Below are 26,596 nucleotides of genomic sequence, written 5' to 3' on the forward strand. Positions count from 1 at the left end.
CCAAATTTGTTATCTCTTCATAGTCAGTAATTATTAATGAACTATTCTGATATTCAAGCAAAATAGATGAAAACTTCTAAAGAAACAATATGTCATTTTGCCCAAACGTTGGCTTTGTATATCACTTCTGATTTTTGTCTCATAACTTTAATATTGTGAACATACACTTGTGCCCCTTAATTGAATTTGAAATTGGTAAATTTTTCTTTTGTATTTTTAAACTGTTCTGTAAAATGTTCATTCTTTTTTTTTTCTCTTTGAATCTTTAAGGGACTTTAGAATCAATCTAATTAGTAGAAATGCTTCTCTGTAATCACAGATTCATTTGCTGTAAGGCATTGATAAGATACTTAGAATATAAGCCCCAAACATGTTATAATAAAGCTATTAAATCATAATTTTAATGTCTCTGTTTACAGTGTGACTTTAAGAATGCAGCCAAGCTCCCTTTGGAGGCAGAAATGGAACTGGGGGAATAGGAGTCTTTGGAGGATTTATTAATTTCCTTTTTGATGCAGTGTCAAAACCACCCCAAGTTTCTAAGTGTCTTTTCTAAACGTAGGGCTCCATAAAAGTTAGAGCTTACCAGAGATAATTTTCTGATGTAGTCTACAAACCAATACTAGAAATACAAACATGCTATTAGAAGGAAATACATACATTCATATATATATGAAATTAAATGGGAAAATTTTAAAACCTGAACAAATGAACCTCTTCTTCACCATATAATTGAATTAATCACCATATAAAATATTTTATTCACCTTTTTGATTATTTTTTAAAATTACTTTCAAAATATTATGTTCCAGAAACATCATACCTCACTGTTAAAATAATTTCCATATTATGTTGTGAATATATGACAATTTCTAGTTGTATCTGCCTCACCAAGATATCAGAATAAACTTATGAGTTTGAAAAAGCAGATTGGAGCAGCTAATTAATGATGTTTCCAAGTTCAAAGTCTCAGATACATCTGAGACAGCACTAGAGACAGGAAAAGACAGATTTTTAAACTTGATATTGCATCTCTCTAACTGGATATCAAATTCTTGAAATGTACCCAAAAGTTATAGATTTATTTCTGAATTGAGACAAAGCACCTATGACTCATGATTTTCAGAAAAAGTCATGTTTTAGGTCCCAAAAGAGCTTGCTAAGATGAACCTGATAGATAGGCATGGTGGCGCTGTGAGAGCCTGAGACCCGAGGGCTGTGATTGATGCAGTCCTAGGTTACATATTGAGAATATGCTTCAAAACCAATCAAAACAAGCATATTTACAGTTTTCTTTAGAAAAGTAGTCATCTTCACAAAAATTTCCTGGTGACATGTCTGCAGCTGCAGCGTATAGCTTAAATAAATAAAGGAACATGAACACAAATCAACATCTAATTAAAATAATAAATAATTTTGATTCCTGTGAATAATTAATTGAACCTATTTTAAGCTTACCCATTGTTTCTTAGAAACATGATCGTGTCATAAATCCAAGCTTTGCAACTGCATGTCTAATTATCTTGTTTTTGCATTTGAGCAAATATAGTCACTTGCCACGTGTATCGGACAAGAGGACATTTCTGCATTGTCATTTCAGTTGGGACTAAGGGCCTTCCCCACCCCGACCCACATTTAATTATGAAACTTCTCATTTTTGAAGAGAGGAAAAAGATCAGACCCAGCCCATGTTAAAGACATTCTTTGGGGGTGTTTATAAAGTATAATTTCATCATGGAACCATGGCAAGCCCTATAGGGACAATGTTCCAAATGTTATCAAAGGGCAAGAAGGGCAGATGCACTGTTTGAGGGACTGGTTGGATTTAAATCAGGCTCTCATATTTTTCCTTGTTCTAACTAATACTTAGAATACACAGCACAGCATGTGCTGGTGTTTAAATTGCCCCAAAGCATTCCAACCAAGGGTTGAAAGAATGTTTTTGATTTGCCTCTGTGATACAGACATGTCTCATAGGAAGCAATATGTCTGTCACTGAACATTTTTGTCACCCGTGACAACCCTCCTTCCCATGCTCCCTTGTTTATTGCTGACTGTGCTCTTGTTTCCCTTCAAGGTCTGGCGCACCTGATGATGGGCGACCAAGGTATGGGCTCTGCTCCTTCTCCACTCTGCTTTCAGTGTGTTCTTGTTCTGTAGCCGCTTTCAAACCATCGCTGCAAAGTGTGGGCAGGTGCTTGGGAATGATGTGCTGCAAATGAAATACATAGCTTTTGTTCACCTTATTTTTTCCATGGTTCTATCTACTTTGATTTGTTGGTTTGATGTTGGTTTGCTCCTGTGACTCGTTTCCCTCCATCCCTTGCACTGTAACATCTGCAAACAAATAAGACGTAAGAACTGTGGCTGAAACCTTTGCTTTACTGATCAGTGTATGTGGGAAGAGTGTTTACAGTAAAGGAGGACCGAGAGCAGTCAGGAGCTAATGTCTGAAACACCCAGGCTAATCAGCTACATCAAGAGTCCATTCTTCATCCATGCATGGCAGTTTGGGAACTGGCAGACAGCTTTGGCTCTTGGCTTCCGGAGCACTGATTGTTAACATTCCATGCAATCGATACTTTTCTACCTATGGCCATTGAGATCCTTCTTTTATGTAATCTTTTAACATGAGCATGGGCTTCCAATCCCTTGCATGTCCCTGCCTGCAAAAACAGGCAGAATTCTCAGAATGTACGGACTGCCTTTCCATTTGTCTTCAAAACATTGTTTATGCTTTCTTGTCTTGTTTAATTTTTTGAGAGCAGTGCATTTACATATATTCATAATTCTTCCTGTTGTTTTTCTCCTCTTTATTCTCTTTGTCTGGAAATCCTTTCTTCATGGACCCATTTCATCAAATGCATAGGTAAAAGTAAAGGTACTACATTATTTTGTTTCTTAGTATCATCTGTGTGGATTACAGTGTGTCTAAGTTATGCAAATGTATGTAGACCTTTGGCATTGGTGAAAGGTACTGGGAGGTAGGTATGTGTGTTAATGAATATTTATGAACTTAAGGTAAGAAAGAATCCATCAAAATATTTCTGCTTTGCCCTCCCATCTCCATGTATTGCTTTTTAGACTATTTTTTTCATGTCAGTTGCTTACATAATTAGTATATTTAGAAATTAGCTATAGGTTGTGGTGTCAGTTACCACATTATCATTTAATGGTAGTTAAATGATGAGTGTAGTAACTATAATTATATCTCCCTCAAATATTCAACTCTGAATGAGCACACTTGCCCTGTCCATTCTGCCTGATGAAAGCATCCACGTAGCACAGCTCCAGGGTTGTACTGCTCTGGGTTCTTCCCTTATTGCCTGCTAGATGCCGTAGAAGCACAGTGATGCATGGCAGCCCTAAAAGGCACCACTGTGACAGAGACAGAGAGGCAAAGCAAGCTGGCCCTTCCTTTCTGCATACTAACATTAAGAATGTTAATAGCAGCCATATATCCCTGTGTCACTTGGTAAATCAGGCATGAGTACTCTTTGAAAAATGTGGACTGAAAACCAGAAGAAGCATGTTCAATTAGTCCATTGTGTTTAGTATTGTCATTAAGAGGAAGTAAGTGACTCATAGCTCTGGCAAATGTTTAGAATGGCCTTTATTTGTTTTCAATTGTATAATAGTTAATGTTCTCTTGTTCTTTAATTCTAAGTCATTCTTAATTCCTAATTCTTAAATGTAGGAATATGTCTTTTCCTTGAATTCTATGACACTTTCTTATGTGCTAAAAGTTAACATCGTGACTAGGATGAGAGCTTACAACTCTACCCTCTTGCATTTGTATCATCTAGCATGGAACCTTTTCTGCTTCAAAAAAGCATCTGAACATGAGCCAAACACTAAGTAAGAAATGACATCGAAATTTAAAGTTGTAAAATAGAGCTTTAGAAACAAATGTTTGGATTCTGCAAGTCAATAGTACACCTGTCTCAGCTTTGCCCATTGGCCATTTTCAATAGTACAACTTCATTTTGTTTTGAGTCTTAGTTACTATGCCAATGACAATGTCATCAGCTCTCTCAAAGAGTTTGTGAGTCATTTGGGGGCATTTCCTAAAGCCTTTGCCTCAGGCTGACTTCCCATTGACAGCTAACTGTAGTGTGTCCCTAATGTTTTACATATTGTTCTGTATGTGGACACAGGGTTTAGATCATGCGTAAGAAATTGTCTTTTACTTTCCTGCTAGTAAAATACACTTGTATATGTGTATACATATATTTATATGAATGTATAAACATAGATTTTGAGTATATACCTTCATCTATTACACTCTGAAAAAGTATCGCTTTTAAAAGTAACTCGAAATACTTTTCTAATTATATAACAAAACATATGGAATAGTTCATATTTATATCCAGCAGGTATATATTGGGTGTAATTAATGTTGAAAGTCAATTTAGTTTTACTATGTCAGTCTCAAATGTTTCTGTTGGTATATATAACATTTTTTCATTTTCATCACTTTTTATCACATTTTGTTTCCCAATGCAAAGCTACAGAGGAAAAGATTTGATTTGTCTATTTCAATCTTTTTTAAAGGATCACTGGTATCAGTGTGTATTTGATGTTAAATGGGGGGGGCAGGTATTTTGAACATCAGGGTTGCCATCACATAATTGTTTATTTTAGATATATAAAGATGAAAAATATACTTTGTAAGTCTTTCACTGTGAATTGGTTTACCAAATCTACATCCTAGAGAAGAGAGTACCACTGTGATTATGTCATGGCGTCACACTCAGCCTGTCAACATACCATGTGAATAAGTTAGTGCACAGGGCAGAACTTAATAAGACAGCAGCAAATATGTAGAAATTTAGCAAAGGTAAGAGTAGCATGAATCTAGGTCAATGGATTTCTGCCTTGTGCCACTCCATTGGAAGACTCTAACATATTGTCTAGAAACTTCACTTTGTAGCTTTCTGAATCAGCTTCAATGCTAGTTGTGTATTAAAAAAGATGCTAAGTCTGGTCTGACCCATGAAAAACAACTGGTTCACACTGTAAACTCTTGTTTCTTAAATCCTTACATTACCATCTAATTATGAAGCATCTTCTTCACTTTTCTCTGGCAGAGTGGATTAAGAGAGCCTTTAAAATGAACCTCTGGAATCATATATTTTTGTGTCTGTATCCAGACGCAAAACTGAAATCAAGACTGTTAGTCATCATTAATGTTTTGATTTCTTTTGTGTGAATTTTTTTTATTACATTCCAAGGACCCAGTTAGGGATGAATGCGTTTCATTTAAAGAAAGCAAGTAAAGACACAAGTGAACAGGAGAGAAGTTTGGATAAACCTCTTCATCCTCCTCCTGATTTCTTCCTCCAGAAGGTAGCGCTGGAGTCTTTTTCTGATGGACCCTTCCCATGCAGTTGTGGACCCTGACCTCTTCCAGCTCATTCAGGGTTTGGAATCTGCAAAATATCTCATCATCTGGGTAGGACAAAAATGGCTAAGACAGATGGATACATGGTAGGGGCTCAGGTTGTGTGGTGGGAGATGAATGGAACAAATGCTTTCTCCTCATGGTCCATCATACTTAGGCTTTTCAGCTGGTTACTCTGTTCAAACTTTGCTGTCAATTATTTAAATTTGTTTTATGATTTCTAAATGGAAATATGTCATTTTTAATTAAATGCAATTAAGAATAAACTCCATGTTAATGAATTATAGCTTTCTTTTAAAGAGCTCATGCAATGCCCAGAGCAAGTCTAAGTGCTGCTGGCTGTGTGTGACTCCAAATAGCCTTTAGGGTACTGCTTGATATTGATTTTACATTTTTTTTCACTTGAAAATTGTTAATGGCATTATTTTTAGGATCACTGATAATGATAATTTATTTTATTTTTAGTTAGAATCTAAATTGAGCAACTTCCAGTTTAGTGTTTTCCATGTTTTCCTCTCTCTCCCTCCCTCTCTCTCTCTCTCTCTCTCTCTCTCTCTCTCTCTCTCTCTCTCCTCACGCATATGTGTGTACCTGTATGCATGAGTGCACATGTGTGTGCATAAAATGTGTGTCTTTGTCTATGTAACTGCCCAGATCATTCCAACAACTATTTGTTTTTTAACTTACTTAATTAGATTTTGCTATAATAGTTTTCTGAAAGATTGAATGACTCTTAAATCAAGACAAATAACAATAAGTTACCTATGCAAATCCAGCCATAATTGCTGGTCACTAGCTGTGGATCAGAGGTTAATTATATCAGTTATGTATTGATGCTTTGAAGAAAGGTTTGTATTTTCCTTCCCAGCATGTAACTCTAATTCTGCATTTATATGTTTTGTTCTATTTTATGTCATCATTTCCTAGTAGAATGGAAGCTCCATAAGGGCAGGCAGTTCATGTATCTTGTCAACCATTATATTTCCGGGACATTGTTTCTTATTGTAACTTGAATTTGCCACTTTCGTGACAACAGTGTATACAGTGTGCCACCTTGGACTAGAAGGAGAATGGGTCAACGTAGACAAGAGAAGGGGATAAAAGGATGAGAACATTTTTTAGATATCCAGAAGAAACTAGCAAAAGATTATACAGAATGTATTTGTTTCTATCTCTAAACTTCCTTTTTGTCTTTTAAATTTTAACATCCCAAAGCTGCTATTTGTCTGCCCAGCAATACTCATTCTGACATCATATCTGTTTGCCTTAGCATTGGATCCAACCCAGCAGTAGATCTCTAAGGAAAACTAAAGTCAAGGTATTATTGTATTTAATTCTCATAGTCTTCACACTTAGAAGAAGGATTATAGCCAACTGTTGGTTTCTGGGAAAAGGAAATTCATTTTCTCCAGGGATGAGTCCCCTGATGGGTTTTCACATTTTTAATGTCATGTACTGCCACAAGGAAAAATCACCAAATTTTATTTTAAAACTTACTATATTAATGAGATAGCAGGTATATGACTTCCATGAAATACAGATCTATAGTGTCATATGATGTCATGATTTCATCCATTTTTTTTCTAATTTCCTTAAATTGGAAATATTAAGCTATTAGAAAAGTCCAGAATGAAGTCTTATATTATGATATAAGTATATTTGGTAACTTATATAAATATAAATCCTACACCATGTGTGTGAAATACTTCCTCACTTGAAGCTATCAAATGAATATTTATTATTTGATTATTCATGATCTCAGATGTTATAGAAAGCCGATGTTTTGTAATTCAAACTCTGAGATGTGTGTAGACGTATTTTAAAAATGCATTACCTCTTTGGTATTACTGATATTTAGGAGTCAAATCAGAATCAATCCTAAGAAAAACCAAAACATTTTTTTCTCAAAATGAATACCTGGATTCTTTAACAATTAATTGATTACAGCACTCAATATTGTAGTATTTTATAATTGTTATGATATGTTATTCTGTTAAACTCACTCTCAAATAAATTTGATACTATTAGTATGTAGTATTAGTATTAAACTTCTTTGCTGTTTTTTTTTTTGTTTTCTTTCATTTTCGTATTAGTTCAGTCAGACCACTGCAACAAAATGCCATGGATTTGGTTAGCTTCTAAACAAAATTCCATTTGTCACAGAAGGCTAAGGTCACGGTGTGAGTGCATTTGTTGTGTGGTGAGGGCCAGCCTACTAGCTGTATAACACCTTCCTGTGTCCCTAAGTGCTGAAAGGTGGCAATGGGCTCTCTGGAATCTTGTATTAGACAATAATCACATTCTTAGAGGATCCTCTGTAACACAGTAACTTTCCTAAATCCTTGCTGCTACCTACATCACCAATTTCAAGTGACTTCTGGGGAGATGCTGATATTCAAACCTAATGTTCTCCATGGTTTTTTGCTGCTGTCTTCAATTCTTCTTTAGCTGCAGAGCAAGTTTGTGCAGTGCTTAGCATCAGTTTACCAGCCTCCTGATGTGTATATGCTTCTAGAACTTCTCAATGTACTTCATGGTATTTTCCAATTTCCAATTAAATTATGAAAAGAATCATACTTGTTTTGTATGCATCCTTAAATCATATTTTTCTCCTTTAGCTCCCTAATAATACATTATCTCCATTGCTCAAAAGAGTATGTGAACTGTGATATACTCTAATGAAACCTTGGGGATTTTAAATATGTGTAAGCTAAGATGTAGTTTGTCTTTAGCTGCTGGTCATTGTGACCTGTGTCATTACAATTCAGATCTTTCTTACATCCACAGAACTGGGAAACAGCAGAACTTTAAACATCCACTCGGTCCAGATGGCCAGCAGAGGAGATCTCTGACTGCTCAATGTTGTCTTTCACTTTATCTTTACTTTAATGTCCATCTGTTCAGTGTGCAATTAACACTAGTCACTTTAAGAACATGTGCTTGTTTGATATTTCTATGACTTAATTTACATCTCTTTATATTTATAACTAGTAAAGTCTCAACTGTTTTCTACCTCTGTACTATTGGGTTGGTAAAGAGAAATGCCCCATGTCTTCATAAATTCTCTTCATAGCCATGTATTTAAAATACTGATTATCTAAATACGAATTTTATTAGATTTACAGAAGATTAACTTCTCTTCATGGAACACAGAAGAAACTTTCCATGTTATGTGTGTAAAAATAAAGTTGTGCAACTAGAAACTTTATGCATGCCTGAAAAATGCTGCAAACCACATTTAATTTGTTCTTGTTATTGTTTTGTTTTTCCAGACAGGGTTCCTCTGTGTAGTAGAACTGGCTTTCCTAGAACTCACTCTGTAGACCAGGCTAGCCTTGAACTCACAGAAATCTGCGTGCCTCTGCATCCCCAGTGCTGGGATTAAAGTCATGTAACACCACCACCTGGTTCACATTTAAATTTTAATGTATATTTCTTTTCTAAAATGATTATATTATTCATTGAATTGAAAATCAGTTTTGTTCATATAAATATTTTTAATTGGCTCTTATGATTGAGGGAAGTGCTTTCTAAACAGTATAGCAGATAGATCAGTAGATTTTAATATAACTTTATAAACTATATAATTTTATATAGAACCTATATAATTTCTCATACTAATTAATTTATATAAACATTTTTGAATCTCATTGAATCTGTGGGCAGAAAACATTAGAAATCAACTTAAAATGTAATAGTTTTACTACAGTGTCATAGGAGAGCTTGCTTACTGTGAATGGCAAACTGTGAAGACTAAATAGAAATAGTTGATACAAAATAATGAGCTTTATGCATACTTCAAAGATTTTCTTCCAGTTATTTGCTAATAATTATGAAACTGGTCTTTGCATGATTTTTGCAAGATAAACTTAGAAGAAACCTGTTGCAAAACATTGTCCAGAATCCATGACATCTCATTTTCAAGTTTTCCATCTAAGGGAGTAAAAACCCAACATGGTTACCTGGAAGCAGTATAATGTGGTGGGTAAGAGTCATGAAGTTCCCAGACCTGAATGCAGTCCCTGATCTTGAATAAGCTATTTAACCTTTGACTCAGGCCTAAAACCCATCATTCAGGAGACTGATACAGGAGGATTGCCATGTGTTCCTGGTCAGCTATACTATAAATCCTTGTCTCAAATAAATAAGTCCAATAACTAAAAAAAGAACAAACAATCCACAAAATTTTAAGCTCATGTATTCAAACTTTTCAAATCTGAAATAACCCATGCCTGAAGGTGATGAGAGGCTGCAAATGTGCTTACAAGATTTTTTATGGCAATAATAGAAAAAGTTATCTGATCCATTTGAATTCATTGGTTTTTGAAAATGAATGACCCACAATCTGCCCAAAACTTTTCAAACATTGTACACTTGTTTTACTATCTTCGTAACATCATACCAATGACTTATTACTATTTATGATTCTGAGATTATTTTAGGTTATAACAAACTGGATTTGATCATCCTAATGGTCTGTACTGCAGAGAGCACACATACTCTAGAAGGTTAGAAGCTTGTACCCCTCTGATTCTCAGTGCTTGCTTAATAATGGGCTGGCAGATTGGAAAGACAGTTTCTAAAATTCCATTTAAAATTTTATTTGTAAATGGTTTTTGGCGTCTCATAGGAGGCTAGTTTTCAATAGTCTCCCTTCCTCCCTGCCTCCCTCCTTCCTTCCTTCCCTCACTCCCTCCTTCCATTTCTGCCTTCTTCTTTCTTTCTCCTTCCCACCCCTTCTTCCCTTTTCCTGTCTTCCTTTCTTCCCTTTCCTTTCTATCTGCTCCAAGACAAATATTCCTAAGAGCCAAAAATTCGATAAAAGCAGAGGCCTTCTCATAGGCCTAGTGGGATGCAAGGAACTCAAGGGACCTTTGATCTTCCTGTTCCCTGTTTTATTTAGAAAGACTTTGGGAATTTAGTGGGGACTTGAAAGCCTTTCCTATAACAGTGATGTCAAAGATTTACTTTGAAATTCTCTTGCTAATTTGTTTTAAATGTATTGCTCTAAGCCTGCAAGGCTTCCTTGTACATCTCCAGGACTACATAGATAACAGAAGGGGCTTGTGGAAGGATACAGTTTCTAAAAACCTTGCTTCTTTGTGGTCTTTTAAGCTAATGTTTTTTGATAATTTATGGCAGGGGGAGAGTTTGAAGAATGAAGTTAATCACTTACTTTGTTTTCAAGTAGTTTAGGCTGTCCTTTCCCACGCAAAGAAATAATATTCTTTAATCTCAGGTTAGCTACCTACACCTCAAGACGTTCAGCCTTACCAAGCCTAGAGATGAATAGTTGTCCATGTTAATCCGGATGATTGATAAGGAGTCCAGACCCGCAGCTATTAAACTTCAGATATAGAACCAGAACCGATGAACAATTAATAGTCAGACTAAAAACATGAACAGAGCTACCGAGCTTGAGACCGTTATTTAAAGTAAATATTGTTCTTTTGTCCTCTTTGGAAAGAAGGAGAGGGAGCTGGAGAAAGAAGAAGAGTAATGGGCAGAGAAGGGAAGGACGAAGAAGAGTGAGAGAAGCAGGGAGAGGTGGGGGAGGGGCAGAGGGCTTTTCTTTAGTGCAGACCGCACACTGTTATGCAGACTATAACGACCCTGCTCTGCAGAATGGAGGCTTTATTCACCTTAAGAGATAGAACCACACCGAGACTACTGCTTTCCAGGATAAGGCTCTTCACCTTCAGTTTTTCCTTTCTTACAGAAAAGGCCTCTTACACATACCAAACAAAATCCTCCTTTTTCTATTGGTTTGTTTACATTTGAAGTGCTGTATATCTTAGACCACAGGACAGCCCATGCAGAGTTGACACAGCTGAAGTTCTGGGAGCCATCTTTATCTACTTTCAGCCAAGTGAGATTTAGGATGCTCCTAGAGCTGTGAATCAAGACTGTTTTCTTTTCCATCTTACAATCATTTTGTTATATGACTCAGATATAGTCCATGAAATTATACCACAAGGCCATGAATTAGATCATTCAGAAAACTAAAACAGTTTCTTGTTACTTCCTATTTAAAAGCCATATTTTATTTAATATTTCTTGAGAGAGTTACATGGTCAGTTGACCCAGTTTCCCATTTGATTTTCTGTAGTAGGCATTTTAAAGACTGTATACATTTGGAGAAAATTTAATTATCCACTTAAGGAAACCACCACATTTAGAATGGGCTAGCATGCTGCTAGAGGGATGGAAATCCCTAAATTGGTCAATTGTGATTCCCCTTGACTTTTCTAACATTCCTAGTAGAAAATTCTGCCAGAAATCTACAAGTGTTAGTGAGCAGCTAAGGATGTTGATGCTGTGCTGACCTAAAATAATTTTGGTGTCCTATTATGACTGTCTTTCAAGTGATTGTTCATGTAATAAAAGAATATATACCTGACCCACAGTCAAAGGCACCTGCATTTCCAATTGCTTTCCCAGCAGCATTCTGTGCCTAGAGACATTTTCTCCCATGGAATATTTAGTTCAATAGAGGGATAGAGAAGCCAATAAGTGGTCAACAAAGAATTCCCAGTTTCTCGAGCTGATGGATGTGAGTACTATTCCTTTTGATTTTTGTCCTGTCATTAGGTCTAGGAGGAATGTCAGTGACCTTTTAGGCTAAGCCTGATTGTCCTTTTTCCTCAACTAATTGAAATATGACATGCTTTAGCCAAAAGAAATAACCTGTCCCGAGGACCACTCTTTAAGCAAAGCACTCAAGTATTTCTGTTCACCGTTAGGACATATGAACAGTTGTTCACACATCACTACAACCATGACACCATCTCTTTTGTTCTGCCTCAGTAGACCTTAGAAAGACTGTCCAACATTCATAAGCACATAGTCAGCTGAGTGAGGCATATTTTTAAACACAAAAATTTTCAAGAAATCTAAGAGAGAGTTTTATTCAACAGGTTCATGGCAGTTTGAAATTTTGTACTTAAAACAAAATAAACAAAATACCAGCCTTCCTTCGAAGAAGATACAAAGCACAGATTAACCACTATCAAGTCTACTAAATGGAATTTGCATTTCATATGCTAGATATTTAAACTTCATACTGACAAGGTCTTGTTAGTTGTTTTTGGTACAGTAACATATTTACTTTAGGTCACTTCATACTGCTTCTAAGTTGAGTTTTCTCACTGCTGAAAAGAATAATCATTTACTTTAAGAGAACTTCTCTTACTGAGAAAGATGTGGTTAGTCAATTGTGCTTGAAACAAAATAGTTGTTTCTCCTCTAGTTAAGAGGTCATTCATCTTTATAAACCCTTGCTGTAGTGGTCATTAAATTATTCATGATGTGTGATTCAGACTATATTTTAAGAAAACATAATAAATGGAATACATCGCAACTTTTGAACTTTTAAAATGATGCCTGCTCATAGATTCCCATAATACTCTGATGATCAGTTTCACCACTAAAATGTGATAAAGAGATCTGACAGAAAAGGGCTGAATAAGAAATACTGAGCCAACATAAAATATGTCATAAATACAACAGGTATAGTGACTTTTTCCTCTAGATTACATTGAAAGAGTCACCAAACAGAAATATACCATTTGAACAAAGACCATGCTTTAGGAAGCAGACATTTGATCTCAGGAGTTTATTAAAGCAGGAAAGAGACTAGTCTTAGAGACATTAAACATATATATGTATACTGAAAAATCTCAAAAGGAAGTAGTCAACAGAAACATGTCTACAAGAAAAAACAGGATGAGGAATGCCAAAATGACAATGGCAAGCTCAGCTCCTCTCTAGGCAGGAGGAGAGGATCTTGTAGATACAATGACAATAAGACATTATGTATTTCTACAGGCAGAATAGATGTAGTAATGATAGCAGCCAGAGAGGGCTACTTCAGGATCTAGAAAGCTCTGTCTAGGGATGCATATTTCATGTCATTTGAGGGGACACTGGAAATTATATCCTCATCAAAGATAAATCTCTCAGTAGCCTAGTCCTGCTGCAAAAAAATTAACATGAAATATCTGAAAGTGGCACATAATTCTAACTAATGCATCTGTCCTCAGTGATCTAGTGATATGGGACACTGGACAAGTGCATTTTAATGTGAGAGAAACACATTATGTGACATTGCACAGCCCTTTGGTTAGCCTTAGTGAGGTCTCTGCAGAGGTGGAAGCCATTAGCTCAGTCATAGTTGGTGCATGAATCACAGAGGAAGTGGAACTTGATAGAAAGAATCTAAATGGGGGTGGAGGGACAAGGTGAAGGATTGCCTATGCCAGTAGCAAACATTTGCCCACTGAATATACTGTCAGTGCTGGATCAAATTAGTCAGAATGGGCTTTAACATTGGGCCCTAATATTTACTTCTGTTATAACATTATCTAGCAGAATGGCATTGATTTTCATTTTCTATAAAACAGTGAGATCTTTAAAGACATGATTTTTTATTATTGTTGTTTTGTATTGAGGCAGGTGTGATCCATGGAAGATAATAAATCTCAATAAAAATCATGTACTATGTTGCATCTTAGCCAAAATCCAAGAAATAATTGACGCAAAGCCTGTATTCAATGATCATACAGATTGCAGTAGAGTCTGGCTGCAATTAGACCCCAAACTCCATATTATCAGCTATGTGGCTTTAGTCAAGTTATTTGGCCATTTAAAACCCCATTATCCGTATTTGTAAATTTCAGGCAAAACTACTTGTTTTATTGTAGGTATGAAACTTAAAAAGACAAAGCAAGTATTTCTGGAGAATGGTGAGTGTTCACCTGAAGAACATATGGAGAATTAGATGTCTATTGGAGATTAAAAGAAAATAAAGTCATTTTTCAAGGAAAATCAAAAATATTTTGAACCACATAAAGGAAAGATAAATGCAAACAACATCTTATCCTGAGTATGCATACTTTTAAAGCTCAGTGAGTCTTAAATGTTGAGAAATGAAGTGAGATGAAAGGGACTGTAAGAAGTAATATGACACACACACACACACACACACACACACACACACGCACACACACGCACACACACACGCACACACACACACACACACACACACACACACACACTCACACTCACTCTCACACACTCTCACTTCATGCATAGACCTAAGTTTTTAAGATAGATTCTCATGCAGTTCAGGCTAGCTCTCTACTTTCTATATGACTGATGATGACTTTGACTTTGAACTTCTGGTCCTTCTGCTCTACCTCCTAAGTGCTGGGATTACAGGCATATGGCACCACTCTTGTATGCTAGGCTAGACTCTTAACAACAGCTATATCCCCAGAACAGTGAAGATTTTTGTTAAAACTTTTATTTTACTGTTAACTAAGTGAGAAAGACACATATAAACAAAGCCCTTACAATGTACCTAACATAAGCATGTGAATGATGATTAACAAATGGTCCTAACATCCTTTGTGAGTCAAAATAACTAAGGCAACATATTTTCCTTTAACAACATCAAAACAAAACAAAACAAAACATTGATTAAGGTATTAAATAGGACTAACTAACAATGAACTACTTTAAATACAGTCAGAGAAGACCTTTGCTCTAATTGCTTCACAAGAAAATGCTCAGGTTGCTTTTGGTTTGTTTTGTTTAATTGCTTTGCTTCATTAAAAAAGAATATACACTGGAAAAAAATCATAATTCCCTCCCATCTTTGAATTCCTTTCCAGGTTTTATTTTGGAGAGTTAAAAAAAATTCCTGGGAGTTAAAACATAGCAAATAGAGCTGAGTCAGGGGCTTAGAGCAGGGAAGTATGTGAGCTTATGTTTTAGGCAATGGTAATTGTGAAATCCAGTGTGATCACAAAAGCATAAAAAGTCGTGTGAGTGGAAATGGAATAAATTGACAAATAATAGTGCCATGACTTTGGGCAAAACTGTCCAAGCCTCCAAGGCAAGTGACCAGTGAGCCAAGCTTCCTTATTCTGGATCAGTGTTGAACTCAACTTCATTTGGGAGCCCAGAGGCAGAACAGAGTTGACACCTCTGAAAACAATAACTGGAAATAAATATTGTAACACTTTGAAAGTTGTTAATTTTAACAAAAATCCACCTGTTTAAGTTATCACCAGTTAGCCATGTTGTTACTGTTATATACTAAAATATTTAATGATCTTCTCCAAAGAGATATGTTCTGTATTTCTTCGATTTTTGATAGAGTTGAGCAAGTATGCATAGGCTTAAGAATATGAAATGCCTTCTGTAAGCGTGTTTCCTCTCTCACATGCAAACCCCGACTTTTCTTTTTCAGTTTATGGTTTCTGTCTCTAAAGCCATTCTTCCCAGAGTTGAAACCTTTCCAGATCTCTCTGGGCCATTTCCTTCCTCTGTACTGAACATATTACACTCACCAGGCTACTCTTCAAGTTCAAAAGTAGTCACTGGCCTTGCTTTCTGAGCAGGGCACAGCAGGATGAAGAAGTGTGAAGTGTGAATCTGGAAATGCTGCTGCCATTAATGATGTCCAAGGTGTGTGTGTGTGTGTGTGTGTGTGTGTGTGTGTGTGTGTGTGTGTGTAGTTAATTAATATCATTTTCTTGACGCCTGTCAAATTTGTTTTTGTTTTTGGAGACAAGGTTTCTCTGTGTAGCTTTGCGCCTTTCCTGGAACTCACTCTGTAGACCAGGCTGGCCTTGAACTCACAGAGATCTGCCTGGCTCTGCCTACCAAGTGCTGGGATTAAAGGCATGTACCATCACCGCCAGGCTTAAATTTTTAAAAGAGAGAGGCTTCTTATTCTCTGCCTAGGAGTCTATAATGGGGGCTTTCTGGGAAGCTTAAAGTATTTCTGTTCAACTCTTATCTCACTTGTTAAAACCAATTATTTTACCAAATGCTGTATCCAAGGTATGGATCAATAATAAATAACAAATAATGCAGCCTTCTTGTCATAGAGCATAGTAGATAAAGTCATTTTTACAAACATTCTTCTCAACACTTAGAGATAATAAAGGAAGATTTTACAAGAGCAACATTCCACCTTAACTGAACTACTAACATCATGGCTTTCAACTCACTAACCTTATTAAGAAATTATACTTTGTCCTCTACTGATACTGTAGCAAATTGCCACAACTTTATCAGCATAATTAGGATAAATTTATTACATTACTGTCGTGTATGTCACAGTAAGTGTGGTATAGATCTAGCTCATTGAAAAGTACAGGAATTTGGGAATTTGAATCCTTTCTTTTCCAGTTTTGAAGCTCATTTACACCTCTTGGCTTGACCCTTTTCTCTTTATCAAGGTAGAAAACTTGCATTTCTCTGAACATTTGTTTCATAGTCATATTTTCTTTTGACTTTCTTCTTGTATGTCTTTATTTATTTAGTTAGTTAGTTTTGTTTTGTTTTGTTTGAGACAAGATAACAGTGCTAGCTGTCCTGGAACTTACTCTGTAGCCCAGGTTGGCCTCAAACTCACAGAGATCCACCTGCCTCTGCCTTCCAAGTGAGTTCTGGGATTAAAGGTGTATGCTACCACTGCCTGGCTCATACATCTTTATTTAAAAAGAATTTGTAATTATTTTGTACTATGGAAGTCTATGCTGCTCTCCGTCTTCACATATTCCTTGTTTAGCAAGCTTAATTGCATCTCTAAATTCAGTTAATGTATCTATGTAATCTAACATATTCTTATGTTCTAGAGATTAGGATTTGGACATTTTTTCAGTGCTATTCATTTGGCCTCCCAAGATAGAGAAGAGTTTGCTCTAAAAATAGAAGCTAGTAGTTTGCAAGAAGTAAGTCTACTACAGCTAAAAAACTGATAAAATTTGGGAGTGTAAAAAGTTCTGAGAAACAAATTTTCACCTGCCTTTTAAAATAAAGATTTAGCCATGTGATGATGGTGGTGCACAACTTTAATCTCAGCACCCAGGAGGCAGAGGCAGGCGGATCTCTGTGAGTTCAAGGCCAGCCTGGACCTCAGAGTGAATTCCAAGAAAGGTGCCAAAGCTACACAGAGAAAACCTGTCTCAAAAACAAAAACAAAAATAAATAAATAAAATAAAAATAAAGATTATGCTGACAAGACGACAAATTTCAGGAATATGTAACTGAGAGAAGAAATGAGGCAACCGTGATTTAGTCATGGCAATACCTGGAACTTGCATTTGCTTGTGAGACTCGGAGCTGGAGAAAGGAAGATGCACTGGGGGATGACAGGTGTTTATTCATTTGTTGTTGGCTGTGCAGAGCTGAAGGCAAGATTGGAAGTTAAAAATCAGCTGGGTGGTGGAGCAGCACCTTTAACCCCAGCATTTGAAGGCAGAGGCAAGCAAATCTCTCTGAGACAAGCAAGCCAAGCCTGTCTTTAAAGTGAGCTCTAGGACAGCCAGAGCCATTACACACAAAAAACTTGTTTTGAAAAACCAAAAGAAAAAAAAAAGAGTTGCAACTTACTGCCAGGTTCCTATCATAAGCCTGTAGTCCAGTGATGATACCATTTAAGAGCATGTATAGGCATAGCATTAGGATATGGAGGCAGGGAGACTGGTTGCCATTAGCAATCAAACAATTTTGAATCCCAATTTCATCATAAACATAAAACGATATACAGTCACTTGATATAAAAACATGTGATAGGGAATAAAGTTGGGCAATGTCCCAATATCCAAGTTAGAATATATTCATAATATTTTATATATAATATATCAGAATATATTTATAATACCTTGGTGCAAGATTTCCTTCTGTACTATTCTCTACCTGTTCCAAATGTGTGAAACATTCAGTAAATTGTCTAAATAATGAAGCTGTACTTGGGAAATTATTTAATAAACATATTCTCTCAGTCTTTTACTTCCATATGATTAGTGAGTGTTATCTATTTATGAGGTTCTGTTGAGAGTTCTTTATATAAAATAAATATAGTTTATAAATATGTAAAATAGAGCAAGAGAGAAATTCTTACTGCAAATAAGGAAGTTTCTGTAAGTAGTAGTAATTGAGTACAAAGAGATGTGAAGATAGACTGGTAGAGGGAGTCCCCAGAGGAAAGGAGAGCTTGATGACAATCCTGAAATACATTGCAGAGCATGATTATGTGAAGGCATGGCTACAGCATGGTAGTGGCTAGAATGGAGTTTGGAACAGGCAACTGACAACAATATAATCCATAGCTGTAGATAATTTTTAACTATTTTTTTGGGGGTGCCACACAGAACCCTCCCTATCCTTACAGTCTTTGTTACCATTAGAGCCCTAAGCAAGTTCATGAATCATATACTTACAGTTCTTGGAAGATTTCTGTGTACCTGAATTTAAGGTCTGGAATTTGAAATTTATTTTGGAATCGATGCATAGTTGTTACTGTGCTCTTTGTGACTATGTCTGAGGGAGCCAGGGCAGTGCCATTACCCAGCCCTGCTTAATGTCAGTTGCCATTTGCAGTGTCGAAGGAAGAGGGATGGGTAGTGAGAGGGGAAGAAAATGAATGAGTTGTGGAACAAATGGGGTTAGAGGTGATTGGTGGGGTCTGAATTGAGGTGGTAATGTTAGGAAGGATGGTTCAGATGTGAAAATCAGAGTCAAAGTGGCCTGGGTTCTATTTTTTGGTGATCCATACAGAGCAAGGCCCACAGTAGATGCTCAATCAATAAACCGACGAGGACTTTGAGAGTTGAACTGGGTATGGCAGTTTAAAGGACAGAAAAAAAGGTCACTTTTAGAGCCTCAGGAATGATGTCTACAGTGGTCACACTCCCGAAATATCATGCAGGAGAAGAGCTTCCGTCTCAGAAGGTACTCAGTTTGGCATGGAGAGGCAGGATGAGAATTATAGTCCTGAAGAGAACATGAAAACATTAAACTGTGTTTCAACCGGTGAAATTTAGCAAAATATGTAGTACTGATAAATATGGTAACCCCTTGCCAAACAAATGTCAAGTTACTTTGTGCATGCCAAATACTTTACAGAGGAAGAACTCAGAAGTGGGGAAGTGTTTTGCCCAAGGTGAAGCAACAAGTGATGCACATGTGATTTAGAAGAGAAAGGACGCCCTGACCCCATCTGGTGCTACTGTGTGGCCTCCTCTCCATTTCCACCCCTGTGCTCCGGCACTCACGACTGCCTGCTCAAGGGAACCATTTCAGCCTCTTCTCTGTTCCCAGATCAGAGTATGCACATTAGGACTGCACAGCACTGAGAATTTCAAGAGTGCTCTTTCTGAAACATAAGACACAGTACAAAGAGACTGGGCCTGCCGAGAACACCTAGCTGAAAGCCACTGGGTTTATTTTTTTCAATTTTATGAGTTTTAGCTGAGCCATTCTGACTTGTCTCTTTTTGTCAGTGGAATTGTTATGAAACAAGCTGTATTCTTCCATTCCAAATAACACAGATGACATAAAGCTAATGGATTTTAAGTGGTGCTTTGTGGAGCCGAGGCTTTGGGGTAGACATGCCAGGACCACTGTGAAGAAAGCCCTGCTATAGTTACATCAAGATCCCATAGCCATTAATCTGTTTTAATATCGGATTTCCTCCCATTTTATATATACAAAAGGGCTCTTATTTCCAGAATATTTGAAAACCCCAGTTAGTGGTTATTAATCTGAGGTCTACAGCCAGCACTTCAGATTTTACCCTTTAAATTGTTGAATTCCATTAAAGCATTCTCAGATCTCATTGTTTCAGAGGAATAAATCACACAAGTTCAATTTTACCATGAAAGTACCTTGGGGCCCCTGAGCCTGTGGTGAACAGCATCTCAGGCCTCTGCCAGCTCAGTTGCTTTTGCCAAAGGGTACACTGAGAGGAGTGGACTTTATGCTTTCACTAGTGAACACCAGGCCTGCCACAGAGCAAGAGATGCAGCCAGGTTTGAGACATTTATTCTGCAAGCAATATAAATATGTTCATGTATTTTCCCCTCCATTTGCATTATTGTCTGTTCTTAATTTGAAAGTCAAGTTTTAATACAAAGTGATAATTCAAAAGGCCCAGAGGGCTTGTTAGGAAGTGCTTTGATTTGGTGGTAAGTTAAAGTCAGCCTTTCTCTTAAAAACGACATTTTTCATATTCCTAGTGGAAACAGATATTATTAAAAATTAGTTTTTGCGCCACATTAATGTCTTCCTATAATAAACCAGAACAAGTTCAGTATTTAGGTTGAAGAGTCAATCATGTTAGTGCACTAGGATGAAATGGTCAAAATATAGGTTATAATGGTCTGGGTGTCAACTACCCAGTGAGCAGAGAAAGTTTTTTTTTTTAAGTTATTCTTTTTTTTATTATTATTATTATTATTATTATTATTATTATTATTTTTATGTGTTTTAATTTTACACATCAGCCATGGGTTCCCCTGTCCCCCCCCCTCCTGCACCCACCCCCTCCATTCCCATGTCCTCCAGGACCAAGACTCCCCTGGGGATTCATTTAAACATGGTGGATTCAGAAAGTTTTTTTTTTTTAATAGTCCTCTAAGCTAATCAGAGTAACTTCTTATAAGCTTAGTTTATATGCTTTCTAAGTTTTCTGAAAGAAAGCAGCTTTATCTGTCTTATTTATATTGTTCCTGTATTATGTAAATACTAGGTAGGAAAAGTGTTTAGTATTTTCAAGTGTAGAGATACTGTTGTGATTTTAGCACACTGACTCTTGATTTGTATCTCCGACTCTACTCACACTTCTAGTAATTCCAAACAAGGCAAGGTTGTATAATAAAACATTACATTTCTGGGCAAGTATATTTTGTTGCCGTTGTTCCTCTTTTGTTTGTTTGTTTGTTTGTTTTTAAACAGTGTCTCACTGTGTAGCTCAAGCTGTCCTGGAGCTTGATATGTGTTCTTGATTGACTTTGAACTCATGTTCCAGCATTCCGACTGACACGATTACAGGCTGGTGCCACCATGTCCAGCTAGTTTTCAACTGAAAAGCTCTTCCATATGATTTCATAGCAATTCTCTGAGAAAATGGATATGGTACTTGACTCCAAGGTCACCCAGACAGTAAGGCCTCCAGGTGCCATGTGAGTAAACAGCAAGTTTGGAACTGCTAGTGCCCATGGGGGCCTAGCCAAGACTGCATGTGAGATTTCCACCATCAATGGAATGAACCCACAAGGTATACTATGTCTTATAACTGAAGATACACTTCCTAAAACACAGTGCTAGTCCAGAGATTTAACCAGACAGCAACATTAATTGATGCTGAATTTTCAGATGACTCTTTTCCAAGATGAGTTAACATCATTCTAGGCTGCAGTTGAAGATCCTTCTTTTCATAGTGGAGCTTTGTGTATAGATCTAGCTCATTAATATTTATGCCCCTTTTTGTTGTTCTTGTTCTTTTGTTCCTGAGAAAACTTATTTTTATTCTTATTGTGTTCTTAACTCCAAATGTGATTCTGCATTTTAAAAAAATCTCTGACTGTTTTCACTTTAGTGTCTCTCATAAGCAAATGAGTGGATGTTTCATATCATGATGATTGCTGAGAGTAAACTTATTTCATTGTCCTTGACAATCTTTTAGGACAATTTCTGGTTCTTTGTAAGCACATTGATAGTGTCCAAAAACTTATTGGATGCTAACAACATTGCCATTCTGATAGTCAGCTGAAGTAAGGCCTTATATAGGGGGTAAAGCATGCACTCTTATCTCTGCTTCCAAAAGCTAATGGCTCCAGTTTCCTGTTGGAGGAGCACATGGGTCAATAGGAGGCTGATCCACTCCTTAATATCTCTATCTTCTACCAGGTATGTTGCAATGACAGATGCAGTCATTGTGTAGGTACTTATAAGTCCAAAGAAAGTGACTCCAGTGGGTACAAATTGATAAAGGATTAGTATAATTCATATTCCACAAACAACATGTAGATAGCTGGCATTCTGTTGGATTGTTACTTGATCTAGTTTGCTTCAAATTGCCCAAATGCTCCTAATTTTATTTTCTATTTGGTTTTCCATGGTATTAAAACCTTGTTGTGCTTTCCTTTGAGATTATAACATTTATTTGATGTCTCTTAATGAAATTTCACTTACATATTAATTTTGTGTCAGATCACTAATAATTGACATGGAAATAGAACTTACAATTTTCATTCTTTTTTCTTTTCTTGATAATAACCCATTAAAACTTAATACAAAATTTATTGAACCTCTTCCTGTGTTTCAAGGAACATGAGAATACATCTGACTGAATCATAGTACATACCTGTGAACTGGGCATTCATGAAAGAAAAAAGTGAATACAGAGCAAGTAAGATGGCCTTCCTCTATTGAATGTCCCAGGCTCTGCTGACTCCCCATGGGAGGTCATACCTTGTTGGAGGAGGGAATGGGGCATGGGTTGGGAGAGGTGAAGGCTGGAGGGGCAGAGGGAGGAAAGAGAAGGGGATCTTTGGTTGGTATATAAAATGAATAAAAATTCCTTAATATAAAAAAGATGGTAACACGGAGATAGCTCAAGCAGTGTAGAGAGAATAAGCGGGAACATGAAGGAAGGTTTTGACTTCAGCTGTGAGGTCTTCCCTGGCAGAATGCTGCAGAAGAGACTCAAGGTGGTTGTGTCTGAGTTCAACCTTTCGATTCTTCTGTTCTTCTCTGGCGATTTTGGTTTTCCCGCGTGACCTTTATCATCTCCTTCTTAGCTTATGTCACCCTCTCAGCTACCTTAACTGATTCATTACTCCAGGGCTCAGATTTCCTGGCTTTCACAGGATGCCCTTGCTCAGAAATGTTCCATGGCCCCTGAACATATCACAGAAATGCAATTTCACCTTTAATCTTTACTTCAGAGAAGCAGTCTGCTTCTGCTGCCCTGAATAAGCCAGGCTTATTCTGTGTCCAATTCTGTTTCCTGAGGTGCCACCATTTTCCAAACCTTTTGTATCCAAGTCTAAGAATTGGATTGATAGTAACAAATGCATTTAATTTTAATGCACATAAACCTAACTTAGACCTGGTGACATTAACTGGAGACTGAGTCTAAGTAGAAAGTTAGAATTTTGAGATAAATGCCCTTCAGAGGGGAGTGTAGACAGTACTTTGGAGAACTGGAATGTAATTCAGTGTGAGGTACAGGAAAGACTGCAATAAAATGATTGGGATCAGCTGTGTGTTTCCAAATCCATCACTATTCACCAGTTACACTGCTTCCAGTCAGCTAAGAGTGAACTGAGGTTCACAAAGTTTTAATTTCTTGTTCGTTGCTGTGGACATATGCTGGGTCTTTTATTTGCATTGCCCATTTTCACTTTATTACATGAATGCTATTATAGATTCATTCATTTTCTACTTTCTGGTTAGGATCTTTCTTTCTTTTGAAATAGGGTCTCTCCATGCAGCCCTGGCTGTTTTGGAAATTTGAGTGTAGACCAGGCTGGCCTTGAATGCACAAGGATCTGCCTATGTCTGCCTCCCAAGTGCTGGCATTAAAGGTGTGTGCTATACTCCTGCCTTATTATTAGGTTTTTAATATGTGCAAAGACACCCCTTTTATTGTCTTTTGCTCCTCTTGTCAGCACATGGCTTTTAAAATTCCCTTGTACATAAAACCATAGTTCTTGTTTTGTATCTCTCAGAACCCTTGGTACCCTGTCCACCTGTGTTCAAAGTCTCCTGCTGATTGCTTTGATGTGGAAAGCTTTAGAAAGCTGACATTTGTGTTCCTTAAACTGTAGAGTGTGTGTTTCAGTTAATCCTGTCAGATTTCAAAGGTTCTATGATATTATTTACATGAAGTAATATCAGCGAAAACACTGTAGGCAAGCACACAGAAGTGCCTTGCAATGTTTTTGCCACCATCCCCCTGCCTTGTATATCTTTCCTCTCCTGCGTCTGGCAAAATATTAAGAGGGAATATCAGCATCTCTTGAAACAGATACTTTATTATCATATTTTCATTTTTTTTTTGAGTTTTCAAAACTATTTTCTATTTTTGAGATTTCCTGGGTACAGCTTCCCTGACATATAGAGAAGACACAGTCTCACAGAAGGTGTGCTGGCCCTCTGGCTCTCACAGCATCTCTGATACCTTTTTCCACTGTGTTCCCTGAGCCTTAGATGTAGGCCTTGTCCTATATATGTATCCTTTGGATTAGACACCACAGTTGATTATTTTCTGCATTTTAACTCTTCAATGCTACTGTCTTCTGAAAAGAATATTTTTTGATAAGGAGTGAGATCTCCATTCATCTGTGAGTATAAAGATATGTATTTAGAATGCAGTTAGGAATTAAACTGTTTAGGAACACGGCAGTAGTAGATTCTCCTCTATGTCCATGATCCACAGGTGATTGGCTACATTTACAATTAGGCAGACATGAACCACACTTCTGAGCGGGCCTTAAGTCCAGTTATAACAGCTAATTGCCTCCAAAACATAAGAACCACTGTTGTTCCCTTGGGGGATATCTTGCCATCCTTCTAATTTCTGTGGCTAGTAGGTTTCACAGGTGGGTAGAATTGTTGGTTGACTTTTGTCTCTTAGCAGCCTGTATAGAACCTTCAGATATTATGAGATCTGTCCTCAGGAAGGAGAATTTCGGATTACTTCCCACTGGATTCCTCAAGTCCTTTGTCTGAAGTATGTGATGTCTTCTGCAATAGGACCTTACCTTCAAGTTCTGAAAGGGAACCAAAATTAACATTGATAATCTACTTTATTTTGGGATACCCTCCAACTGCCCTGATGTGTTAACAACTCATAGGGAGGTTTCCCAGACCAGGCAAGAGCACTTTTGTAGATAGTTTCTCTAGGAGAAACATTATTATTGTCACTCTAAACTAACTCTCTCTCTCTCTCTCTCTCTCTCTCTCTCTCTCTCTCTCTCTCTCTCTCTCGCCCCTCCCTCCACCATTGCCCCCATTTTTGGTTTCTGAAGTTACTCCAGGTTATTACATTTAAAGATCTGGAGCTGGATTAGCTACATAAGAGAATATACATGGGTTTGTATTTCTGGGTGTGGGTTACCTTACTCGGTATAATATGTTTTCATTCCATTCATTTAACGGCCAATTTTATGATTTTGCTTTTTCCCACAGCTGAATAGAATTATGTTGTGCATATGCTCCACTTTTCATTAGTCCTTCATCAGTTGAAAGATATTTAGTTTGTTTCCTTTCCTAGCTATTGTGAATAAAGTGACAATGAATATGTGGAGTAGGATGGGTATCATAGTTAATAGGCATTTGCTGAGGAGTGGTATATCTGGGTTACATGGTAAATATTTTAGACTTTTTTGGAAGTCTCTACACTGTTTTCATAGTGCTGGCACTAGTTTGCAATCTCACCAACAGTGAATGAGAGATCTACATCAGTCAACAAACTAAAGTAGATGAGAAAATGTCACAAGGGTCCTCAATAATAATCAAACAAAAGGTTACAAATTTGAGAGGAAGTTGGGGTTCATAGGAGGAACTTGAAGGAGCAGGAATGATGAAAATACAGTATCAATTTGTTTACTTACTAGCCCTGGGTGGTTGGCTAGATTTCCAGTACCAAGCATAATTTCCTTCCTGTTGAGTGGGTCTTAAGTCCAATTAGAGAGCTGCTCATTATTGCCAGGATATATACTGCTACTATTGTACCTTTACAGTTAGTAAAGGTCATTTTTATGGTTCATATTCATAACAGCTGGTAGGACTGTTGGTTGCATCCATCCTTTGGAAGTTTGCATGAAGCCTTCAGGTGCCATGAAAGCTAGTCCTCAGGGAGCAGGCTTTCAGGTCAGTTCTACCTCAGGAGTCTCTTGTTTTATGCAACACTGTCAACTGGTGGGAAGGAGATTTTGTTGTAATAATTCTAGGTTGGGAAAGAAGTAGGCCACATGGCCTTAAAATATGGAATATGAAAGTCTGTAGGCAGAAGTTTCTCCTCTACCTGCCTGTTCCCAAGTACCCAGCAGCTGCTTTCAAAAAATTGACTCCAATGCTTAATATTACTTATAAATGCTTGGCCAGTAGCTCAGGTTTATTACTAACTAGCTCTTACATTTAAATTAACCCATAATTCTTATCTATGCTTAACCACATGGCTTGGTACCTTTTCTCAGTGTGACATTCTCATCTTGTTTCCTCTGCATCTGGCTGGTGACTGACTCCTTGACTCTACCTTCCTTCTGCCCAGAATTCTCCCAGTCTGGTTACCCCGCCTATACTTCCCAATCAATGTTTTATTAAACCAATTTGAGTGACAAATCTTTACAGTATACAAGAGCATTATCCCATAGCATTTCCCCT

General features: G+C 37.1%; 1 protein-coding gene across 26 annotated transcripts in view; it reads left to right on the forward strand.

Moving 5' to 3' along the window:
• The window catches only part of Nrxn1 (neurexin 1), a 1,060,385-nt gene that overhangs the window by 97,107 nt on the left and 936,682 nt on the right, over window positions 1–26,596 (forward strand). For 15 of the 26 annotated variants that reach the window (XM_036170770.1, XM_036170774.1, XM_036170788.1 and 12 more), the window contains 2 exons: window positions 2,078–2,107; window positions 2,870–2,881. The exons of 5 other annotated variants lie outside the window; for them this stretch is intronic. In XM_036170770.1, the coding sequence (XP_036026663.1) occupies window positions 2,078–2,107; window positions 2,870–2,881 (42 nt within the window). Of the gene's footprint in view, window positions 1–2,077; window positions 2,161–2,869; window positions 2,882–26,596 lie in introns of those variants that run through there. 6 more of the 26 variants (XM_036170775.1, XM_036170781.1, XM_036170785.1 and 3 more) reach the window with 2 other exon arrangements.

Source organism: Onychomys torridus, chromosome 21 (genome assembly GCF_903995425.1).
Source record: "Onychomys torridus chromosome 21, mOncTor1.1, whole genome shotgun sequence".
Classification (NCBI taxonomy): domain Eukaryota; kingdom Metazoa; phylum Chordata; class Mammalia; order Rodentia; family Cricetidae; genus Onychomys; species Onychomys torridus.